The sequence below is a fragment of the Apodemus sylvaticus genome, chromosome 1, assembly GCF_947179515.1.
Source record: "Apodemus sylvaticus chromosome 1, mApoSyl1.1, whole genome shotgun sequence".
NCBI classification, from domain to species: Eukaryota; Metazoa; Chordata; class Mammalia; order Rodentia; family Muridae; genus Apodemus; species Apodemus sylvaticus.
The window spans coordinates 209,166,793-209,177,624 of NC_067472.1; the positions used below are offsets into that span (position 1 = coordinate 209,166,793).

The window sequence follows — 10,832 nt, forward strand, 5'->3', positions numbered from 1 at the left end:
ACAGGCTTCTCTGTAGTCCTAGCTGTCCTGAAACTCACCCTGTAGCCCAGGCTGGCCTTGAACTCCATCATCTGTCAGCCATGTATGCCACTGACACACAGCCGCAACCTTTAAAAGAGTAAAATTAATAAATAAAAACGGGACCGTAAGGCTGGATCACTATCAGGGGCATCAGCCCTCTGCCTGGGTTTAGGGCCCACACCCTAGGGTGCTGCAACAATCAGGTAAGCCAGGGATCACGTGCTGCCCCATCCCTCTTGGTTGGCTGATTCTCTTTCTCTTTTCAGTCTCCTCTCCTCACTTGGGCTGGCTCAGGGTCCTGTTCACTCTGTAACTCTCCCAGAGTTTCCTGTCTGGTCTGGAACTCACTGTGATAGACAAGTTTCTAATCCCAGACAGCCCCTTGCCTCTGCCGGCAGTTCTGTAATCTAGGAGTGGGTCAGCAAGCCCGGCTTTGTAGCTCAAGGCACATCTATAATCACAACAATCTCCCTAACAGATTGAGTGTCCTGCTTCATCTGGGGAGGTGTGTCCACTTCCTGGCGCTTGATCCTGTATGAACTACATTGTCCAGAAGACATTTCACCAAGAATAGCCAATGAAAATGGGCGTTTTGGTGACGACAAAATGACGCTGGGCGGGACTTTCAGCTTTGCGTGCTGGAGGTTCTTTGAAACTTTCTGGATCTGTCAGTCTGGTTCACAGAAAACTGGTTTTATCAGTATTGGTCATGGCAGGAAAACGGGAGAGTTAAAGCGTTTGTCCTCCGTCACAGAGACGGCCCTGAGGATTGCGACAACCCGTGTGATCTGATCCAGGCTCCGAGTGGGGATGGCGACGTCCCAGGGCCCGGCCGGCCAGTGGAGCCCGGTGGTGATTGTGGAGGCTGCGGGTGGAGCCCTGCCCCAGGTGAGTGCCCAGTGATCGCCCACCTACCCGAGCTCTAGAACGCTGAGATCTGGGCGAGGAGCCAGCAAGGCAGACCCCCACGTCCCCGACTGTAGGGCACCGATGGACGGAATTGTGCTTTTTGACACCTCTGTGCTAGATCGCTGGAGCCATCCCCTGTGACTCACGGCGTCTGGTGGACTGTGCGTCCCAAGGCTTGCCTGGGCGCGGAGACAGCCCCGGGGTGACCTCTACTGGCACTAGATGAGGGGAAGGGCTCAGTGCACCCAAGGAGCTGACTTGTTTCTAGAGGCTCTGGTGGCCAGGGAGTTTTGAACCGATGGGAGATTCGATCTATTCAGTTTTCCAAGCGTGGGGTGGGGTGTAATTTGGGTGTAAGCAGAGACCTGTGAATCCTTGAGACCTGTGGACTCATGTTCGAGTTGGGATGTGAGCAGTAGTGGGGGTGAGGGCGGGGGAGGGGTTGTAGGGTCGGGTGGTGGTGGTGGTGTTCAGATCTTTGAAGGAGTTCTTTAATTCCCTCTGTCTGCCCTCTCCCTCCCTCCCTCCCTCCATCCTTTCCTCCTCCCCCACACCCATCCCCCAGGCAGGGAGCCTGGTGCTGTCTCTCTTCTCTCTCCTCTCCTCTCCCCTTTGTCCTCTCTCCTGTCCCGCTCCCCTCCCCGACTGGGGGTCTTTCTATGTAGTCGTGGCTGTCCTGGAACTCTATGTATACCAGGCTGTCTTCAAAACTCAGAGATCCTTCTGTCTTTAACCCCCAAGTGATGAGATTAAAGGGCCATTTTTATTTTATTTATTTATTTTTAATATTGGCTCAGACTCCCTGTTTACACCAGGCTGGCCTCGGATTCACAGAGATTTGTCTTCTTGTAGGTTAGGGTCTCCTTCGGGTAGGGTTGTCAGTTGAACTCTGGTTGTCTGTAAATGGTGGAAGTGCCCTAAACAGAGCCAACCTCTCCTACCTTTACAATGAATTTTAAAAACTCAGCCATCAGGACTTGCTATTGAGCTAAGTGTAGCTGTGAAGAAAAATTAAATTAAAAATACATAAGTTTTATTTTAAAAATAATATTACTAAATTATACTAATAATTATTATTAGTAGTATAATGTAATAATTAATATATTAATTAATTATAATTATCTTATATAATAATTATAATAATATATGTAATATAATATATAATATATAATATACAATATACAATATATGATATATAATATAACATACAACATATAACATATAATATATAGTATATAATATAATATAATATAATATGATATATATTATACATATAATATATATATAATGTACAATATATTGATAATTATATAATAATTAATTATAATTATTACTAATTTTTAAGTACCACTGACAGGTTTTACGTTGTGTGAGGGCATTCAGCATTTGAGTAAGGCATTCGTTCTGTATTAGCTCTCCCTCCACTGAGACTCCTCATGTGACTCACTGGCCTATGCACGTCATGTTGCCCCAGATGCACACAAAGTCTGCCTGCTGCTGCCTTGCAGATGTGTAAAGGCCTGCGCCAGCATGCGTGCCTGGTACCAAAGGCTTAATTCATTGTGGGTAGATAAAACTGCATTTTGAAAACATATGGCCCAGTTTGTGAAACCTTTGAAGAAGCATTAGTCGTGTGCACAGGAAGAGCCTGTTCCAAGTACTTGACACATAAGTTGGAAACTATGCTTCTCTCTCCCTCTCTTTTAAAGATTTTATGTGTACAGCGCTCTCTTCAGACACACGGGAAGAGATGATCTCTCCAGCCCTAGGATTCTCTTTCTGGAGTAGGAAGTTGTGTTAGTTTGAGTGAGAATGGTTCCCATAGTCTTAGGACATTTGAAGGCTTAGTTACCAGGGTGTGGAACTGTTTGAGAAGAATTAGAAGGATTAGGAGGTAAGGTAGTGTGGGAGCTAGGGTGTGGCTGGGAGTGAACTTTGAGGTTTCAGAAGCCCACACCTGATCCAGTGTGTGTGTGTGTGTGTGTGTGTGTGTGTGTGTGTGTGTGTGTGTGTGGTGCTGCCTGTAGATCAGAACGGACAGTCTTCAGGTACTGCCCTGGTGCTGCCTCTACTCCCCAGTGTGCTCACCCTGGACCAACACTCTGAAACTGTGAGCTGGTCCCCCGTTAAATGTTTTCTCTTAAACTGTAAGTGTTGCCTTGATCACGATGTCTCTTCACACGATAAAACAGCACATTAGGCAGGCTGCCATGCGTGTCCTCAGGTAACCAACTGAAGAGAGTGATTCTTCATCCAAGGTCACCCAGCCGGAGACACCATGAAGGGGTGGAGCCCAGGGGACCCGTGGGTCCCGGCTGCCTGTCTGAGAGGGGACTTGGGAACTTTGGGATACCAGCACTCTTGCTTGTTCCTCACAGCCTCCAGCACTCTTGCTTGTTCCTCACAGCCTTGTTTTTCTACAGGTTTCCCAGTATTCAGTGAAACCTGCCAACCAGGAAGAGGTAAGTGGGGGGGGGGGTGTCCAGGAATCCCACTGGGACTGTGGTGCCCTGGGACTCTCTCTCTCTGTGCTGGGAGTCTCTCTAGCCTTCCATTGGATTTCCCAGGCCCATGTTTAGAAGGAAAGGTCCGCACATCCACGGCAGGGATCACATGGGCAGACTTCCCTTTATGGTAACCATTGGCTGAAGATTCAGAGGTCTTGAAGTTCCGGTGATGACTTGGAGGATGCCTGGAATTGAGATGGGTTGGGGATGCTGAGAAATGCTTAGGTGTGCATGAGGTATGCCGGCTTCAGCCAGTTGGGTAGCTCACCAGCTGAGGGCGGAGCCTGCATACTGAGATGGAAATGGAAGCTCAGGGTGAAGACTGAGGTGTGTGCCGAGAGGTCATATGGCTTCCTGGCCCTTGTGCCAGGGACAGAGTGGACAACAGTGACCCAGATGTGGTCTGTGTGAGACGGGTGATTGGGAGGAGTCCATGTGAATTCCTCAGTTGAAAGGATGGACAGTCTTCCAGCTTGGATTGATTCCAGCTGTGGTGGCTTCAATGAACCCACCCTCTAGAGGCTCATAGACTTGAATATGTGGTCCTCAATGGTGGAACACTTTGGAGATAATAATGAGGAGATGAGGCACTGGGGGTGGGCTTGTAGGTCTCAAAAGCTCTTGTCATTCCCACTTAACTCTCTTAGCTTGCTGCCTACGGATCAGGATGTAATTAACCTCTCAGCTGCTGCTCTAGTGTCCTGTATGTCTGCAGCCGTGCTCCCTGCCATGCAGGTTACAGACTCACCCTCTGAGGTGTTAGCCCCAGTGCACTGGTTGTTCTGTAAGTCGCCTAGTCATGGTGTCTCTTCACGGAAACAGAAAAGCAGCTAAGCCAGCATGTCCACCTGCCTGCTGTTGCTGAGCACAGTGGGTAGCGGGACCTGGAGGACGGCTGGGTGTCAGTAGGTTCACAGCCTGGTACCCTCTGAGGTAGGAAGCTAAGTGGGAGTGACTGTCCTGAGCATCCCAAGAGTCCGTGACAAGGAGGCTTCATATAAACAAACTCAACTTTCCCCATGTGCAGGGCTGCGTGTCCTTTGAGGATGTGGCTGTGTACTTCTCCTGGGAGGAATGGACACTGCTCGATGACTCTCAAAGGCTCCTGTACCAGACTGTGATGACGGAGATCTTCACACTGGTGTCCTCACTGGGTAAGGGCCTCCTGCCGTCCTGTCAGAGCATGTCTGTGTGGGCTTTCCTGTTTTCTAGAGAGTTGTATCTTTCTCAAAGCCGGCCTAAAACCACCCAGTCTTTCCCCCCCTGTCTTGGAGTATAAGTTACAGGTTAAAATCCAAGGCTTGTTTCACAACAGCTCCGTCTTTCTCAACTGCAGCAAAGACACACAGGAATCAATTCCCAAATTGGGGTGTTTTTGGTGTAGTTTGAGACCAGGTCTATCTTTAGAATCCTAGCTGTACCGGACTCGATATGTAGACCTGGCTTTCCTCTGATTTGCCAAGATCTTTCTGCTCTGTCTTTTGAGTGTTGCGATTAATGGATTGCACAGCCACGCCTGGCCTGGGGTCAGAAGTCTTAACACTCATGGCTCCTCTGCGACCTGATGACACTGTAAATATCTGCCGTCTTTGTGACTTAGGTACTTCTCGGTGGCAGGCCTTGTATCTGCCTGAGGTAGGAATTGTGGCACTGGTGAGCTCATTATATTTTTTTTATTTATTTACGTATTTGTTTACTTTTTTGCAAGGCGCCCTTACCAGGATCATTCTCACTAGGCTTCTGTCTTGTCTGTTGTACGGGGCGCATCACTTAGTCTTAGTACACAACTTTCATTTCTTGTGTCATTGTACTTTAGGACTCATTCCTTCTGGGATCCATGACATCACTCAGCTGGAGTCTTGGGGAGAGCCCTCTGTGCCTGCATTGAGATTCCTGACTCCAGGTATGTTATAGGTACATAGAGAATGGTGGTTTTGCATGTTTGAAGCTATTAATTCTGAACCAGAACTGTCCCTTGGGTGTCAGTCTTGTATGTTTTGCCTGCTGCCCTGCAACCCCGTGAAACACAACCATTCCTTTATTGTGTTGGTGTGCACTGTAAATGTAACTCTTATTCGCCTGATGTAATCATCATCTCAGAGGCAGTGAGCTCCCAACTGCTAACATAGGCCTAGTTCTGGAAGCTTCTAGGCTCTGTGCAATCTAATCGAGGCCTAGAGCGTTTTCAGCCTCTGAGACTTGCCGTTGAATAAGCTCACCTGTTCTAGACCCTTCTGAGCTCTGGCAGGATGGTCAACTCAGCTATTCCAGCCCAAACTCCTTTGGTTCAAACTGGCTTCTTTTAGCTTCTGACTGAATTGCTCTGCTTGGCGTCAGAATAAGTCTAGCAATCTGTCGTAACCTTCCGGCTCCTCACTCTCCGGCTCATTCTGTCTTCACCTGTGTTTAGCTTGCTCTCTCTGCAGCCTGTCTGTCAAACTGTTCCAGGAAAAACTGCATCTGAGTACTCCGTCTGCTCTGAAGTCTACTCGATTTCCTGCCCTAGCTCAGATTTATTTAGTCAAATCTTTCTCTGATTCATCACGTTGTCTACCCCTCAAATGTGTGTACTGTATTCCAACTGTATTGGAACAGTAAAGGAGTATCTGTATTCCAACCAGAGCAGCCATGCTGCTGGGTTGAAATTCTTCTACCATGCCCTGTCCCTATGGCAGTCCTTAAATGCAGGATGTCATTTGTTGTAAAGGCCTAGACAGCCTTCCGCTCTGTGTCCTGCATCTCCAGCAGCTGAGGCTTGCAGAAACCTGGTGGTGAGGAAAGAGTGTGTTACGGTTCCTAGCATGCGTCCCTGTGATTTACTGCACGCTTGTGTTCCTGCTGCCCCTAAGGCCCCTAGAACCTATGAACTTGACACATTCAGCATGGTAACAGGCCCTGTTCACACTAAACTAGCCCCCTTTGTTCTCTGAGAAATCTCAGATCACGATTAGTAATGTGTGCTGTCTGCCTGCCTGCCTGCCTGTCTGTCTGTCTGTCGCTTGACAGTCTACATGCTACTCATCAGTATTTCTCTGTGTTCAGGTTGTTGGATCAAAGTGGGGAGTGAAGCGTCCCCCTCTGAGCAGAGCCTGTCTGCAGAAGGAGGTGTCAGTTCATCCATGCTACACCAGCAAATGCTGTGCTGTGCTGAGACCCCCTTGCTCCGCACGGACAGTGTGACGATCCTGCAGACCTCCTCGGGTCTTCTCGGGCATCAGGTGACTCCCAGGGGCGGGGAGCCGGCCGCGAACACTGAGAGTGGAGAGGCCGTTCATAGTGAGAAGAGGAACTGCATATGCAGTGACTGTGGCAAAACTTTTACTAGCACGTCCCACCTCAATCGCCACCGGATGATACACACTGGAGAGAAGCCTTTCCAGTGCAGCGAGTGTGGCAAGTCCTTCAGCCAGAAGGCCTTTCTCGTCAAGCATTTCAGAATGCACACCGGAGAGAAGCCGTACAGGTGTGGCGAGTGTGGCAAAGCCTTCAAGCACAATATCTCCCTCATTTCTCACCAGCGAGTTCACACAGGAGAGACGCCTTTTACCTGCACCGAGTGTGGGAAATCATATATGACCAGATCCAATCTTACACGTCACTTTCAAGTTCATGCTGTGGAAAAGCCTTACAGTTGCGGTGAATGTGGCAAGGCGTTTAAGGAGAAATCCAGCCTCATGTATCACGTGCGAGTGCACACTCGGGAAAGACCTTTCCAGTGCAGCGACTGTGGGAAGTCCTTCAGCCAGAAGGCCTTTCTCATGAAGCATTTCAGAGTTCACACCGGAGAGAAGCCTTATCGGTGCGGCGAGTGTGGCAAAGCCTTCAAGCACAACTGCTTCCTTGTCGCTCATCAGCGAGTTCACACAGGAGAGACGCCTTTCACATGCACTGAATGTGGCAAGTCATACATGAACAGATCCAGCCTTCTATATCATTATCGGGTTCATACCGGAGAAAAGCCATAGAAGTATAGTGTAGTGGTTTGAGGAGGTTTGGCCCCATAGACTCATCGCTTCAATGCTTGGCCTATAGGGCGTGACACTATTAGGAGATGTGGCCTTGTTAGAATAGGTGTGACCTTGTCAGAGGAAGTGTGTCCTTGCTGTGGGGGTGGCTTTGAGGTCAGATGCTCAATCCGCGCAGTGTGGAGAGTCTGTTCCTGGCTGCCTTCCAATCAGGATGTAGAACCTCTGCTCCTCCAGCACCCTGTGTGCCTGCATGCAGTCATGGTGCCCGCCATGATGATAATGGACTGAACTTCTGAAACTGTAAACCAGTCCCAATTAAATGTTGTCTTTTCTAAGAGTTGCCTTGCTAACGGTCTCTTTTCGAAGCAATGGAAACCCTAACTAAGACATGCATCCAATGCATTAATTCATCTAAGAAAAGAAATCCAGCCTTGTTTATCATGTCCAAGCTCATGCAGGGGATAGGCCTTTTGAATGTTGTGAATCTGGGAAGTGTTAAAACACAACACTCACCTCATAAAAGACAAACAAGTTCCTAGTAGGGGAAAGACTTTTGTGTGTAATGTGTGCGGGATGCAGCCTCATTTAACATCAGGGATTTTATGCAGCAAAGCATCATGAGTGCAAAGAATGTGGCAAAGTGTTTTACTGCAGGACTGACTGGATCACACTGATAGAGTGTAAGGATCGAGGGCAGGGGACATGGGAAATAGTTCCATGATCTACCTTGTCTACACAAGAGGACGTTTGTGGAACAAGGGTCAAGAGTGCTTCAGATGTGGGGAGCCTTCACCCCCACTTCCATCCTGTTCAACTGGAGACCAGGTCAGAGTGCAGGGACGCATCGTGAACCCACTGATGCTGGGGAAGCCTTACAGCAAAGACTGCTCTTAGTAGCCACACGGGCACCACCCAGATAGGTTTGTGAACGCAGGGAACATAGAGAAAGCCCCAGCCGTAGACCAGCTTGTTGAGCCGTAGGAGCGAACGGGACTTTGAACAGAGAAGTTCTGAGAGTGGCCTTTGTGAGGGAGCCAGTCCTTGAAAGTTACTCAGCAAAGAAGAAAACAGAGGCAAGATGGGAATTATTGCCATCTTCTTATTCCTAAGAAGTTAATGCTTTCTGGGGACTTGGCAAGAGGAAGCCGTGTTCTTGACTGCACCGGTGTGCAGTGGAGACAGTCTCCGTGTTACTGAGTTTGAGTGGGGGAGGGAGACAGTGACCTCGTTTTAAATAAGACATATTTTTTGTTGTTTGTTTTTGGTTGCCCTTTCTTTTCCTCACTGAATATTGCAGTCCCTGGGACAAATGATCATTTACTGCAGTCTTCATGACTCCTGTGTTCCTAAGTGTCACTGATTTTGTTGGGGACCAGCTCTGTGTAGCACCTTATGCCCTTACATAGGAGTGCAGTCCATATGTGTTAGGTGTTTGTTGTTTGTTTCATGTGCGGCTGCACACATGTATGAATACTAAGTGCATAACTGACGCCTTTGAGGCCCTCGAAAACACACTGGATTCCTGGAACAGGAGTTACAGATGGGTGTGGCCAGCCTGTGTGCTGGCAATGATCCCGGGTCCTCTACAAGGGCAGCATGCAGACTTATGCTCTGAGCCCTCTCTGAAGCCCATGGTTTATGGGTTTTAAGAAGTTACCAGATTTTGTTCTAAAAGGCTGTGGGTTTCAGATTTGCTCCTGCAGCACATCAGATGCCAGTTTGTCACATCCGGACATTTTCCAAGTCATGAGGTGTTCTTTAACAATTTCAGTAACTATATTGGCTTGAGCATGATGGCTCAAGCCTTTAATCCCAGCACTCAGGAGGCAGAGGCAGCCGGATGTCTGAGAGTTCAAGGCCATCATGGTCTACATAATGAGTTCCAGTATAGCCAGGACTAAATAGAGATAACCTGTCTCAAAAAAATAAATAAATAAAAAGAAAGAAAGAAAAGATAAAAGAACAACACTTAAACAAATCAAACACACACACTATACATACATATACATATGTGTGTGTGTGTGTCCCTCTCCCTCCCTCCCTCTCTCTCTGTCTCCATCCCCCTCTCCTTCTCTCTCTCCCCCCCCTTCCTCTTCTCTTTCCTCTCTCTCAAGGCCTAGTCCAGTGTGCTGCTCATGTTTATTCTACTACCTTCTCTCCCTGCTCTGGAGTCTTCTTGATGCCTCTGGCTATAATCTTCCTCATATCTACAATAAAGTCCTTCCCTCCAACCACACCTAGAGCCGACGTGCCCTCACTTCATACAGCTAACACACCAGGCACACATATTTTTGTGCTTATTTTTTTTCCTTTTCTCTGGATGTGTGGGGTGTTTTGTGTATATAAACAAACAAACATTTAAAAAGGTTTCCGAGTTAGGAGGCCCACACTGGGTGGCGGGCCTTCACTTCCAGCACCCAGGAGACAGAGACAATGGATCTGTGAGCTCACATGCATCCTGGTCTACAGAGTGAATTCCAGTGCTAAACCTGTATCAAAAAATAAAAGAACAAAACAACAACAAAAAAAAACCAAAAACCAACCAAACAAAAAGGCTTTTATCTTTTACTCTTTTGAAAGTTTTTGATATTTCTGTGAAAAGTGTCAAAGTCTGTGGGTTCACGATGGGCTCTCACTCTTGACCCCAGGATGCCCTCAAACATTTGATTTTCCTCCCTCGTCCCCTGAGAACTGAGGTTGTGTGAGTGCCAGCATGCCCTTTGATTTCTCGAGCTTAGACATTTCTGCTGATTTAAGATCTTTTCTCTAAAGAGGTGAGAATTCTCGGTCTAACCATATTCATACCTCCTCTAAGGAGTGTGAGTATGCCCACGAACAGGCGTGTGACATAGGGTCTTGTAGCGTCTGCACAGACTTCTGCTTTCCCAGACTGTAGGGCAGGACCTCTTGCAGAGGCCTTTGGTGTGGTGTGAGCTAGTGGTGGCCTTGTATTTTCGCCTGGTCTACAGTGGACTTGACCTGCAGTTGAGTGCTTCCCGGGGACAGCAAGTGGATAGTGTGATAGCAAATGGAAATGACACACCGGTGGGTAAAGCCACAAGCAGGCCTCTCCGTGTATACAGAAATAAAATAGAGCAAAAGCGAAGCATGTGATAAGGCAGTGGTTCTCAACCTTTGTAACGCAGCGACCCTTTAATACAGTTCTTCATGTTGTGATGATCCCCAAGCACAAAATTATTTTTGTTTACACTTCATAAGTATAATTTTGCTACTGCTATAAATCATAATGTAAATCTCTGTTTTCTTATGGTCTTATGCAACTCTTATGAAAAGGTTACTCAATTCCCAAAGGGGGCATGACCCACAGGTTGAGGGCCACTGCACTAAGGTGTGTCAGTACATCACTGACCTTTTTAACCAGACAGTAATGACCTCCTGTTTAGAGGACGTTGTCTATCACCCAAGT

General features: G+C 47.8%; 1 protein-coding gene across 2 annotated transcripts; it reads left to right on the forward strand.

Moving 5' to 3' along the window:
• The first annotated feature begins 649 nt into the window (after nucleotides 1-649).
• LOC127676338 (gastrula zinc finger protein XlCGF8.2DB-like) lies at nucleotides 650-10,592 on the forward strand. 2 transcript variants are annotated; one of them, XM_052172274.1, is made up of 5 exons: nucleotides 650-909; nucleotides 3,354-3,392; nucleotides 4,465-4,591; nucleotides 5,254-5,340; nucleotides 6,480-10,592. In XM_052172274.1, the coding sequence occupies exons 1-5, from the start codon at nucleotides 832-834 to the stop codon at nucleotides 7,400-7,402; spliced, it is 1,254 nt and encodes a 417-aa protein (XP_052028234.1). In that variant the 5' UTR covers nucleotides 650-831; the 3' UTR covers nucleotides 7,403-10,592. The 2 variants fall into 2 exon arrangements, with proteins under 2 accessions (XP_052028234.1, XP_052028235.1); XM_052172275.1 differs by lacking the exons at nucleotides 650-909; nucleotides 3,354-3,392 and adding an exon at nucleotides 3,414-4,370.
• The last annotated feature ends 240 nt before the right edge of the window (nucleotides 10,593-10,832 follow it).

Excerpts from the sequence above, each read along its gene's own strand:
- LOC127676338 (XM_052172274.1), top strand. The coding sequence starts at position 832 with ATGGCGACGTCCCAGGGCCCGGCCGGCCAGTGGAGCCCGGTGGTGATT. Across the intron at positions 910-3,353 it reads CGGGTGGAGCCCTGCCCCAG|GTTTCCCAGTATTCAGTGAA; the intron begins GTGAGTGCCCAG and ends GTTTTTCTACAG. Across the intron at positions 3,393-4,464 it reads AACCTGCCAACCAGGAAGAG|GGCTGCGTGTCCTTTGAGGA; the intron begins GTAAGTGGGGGG and ends CCCCATGTGCAG.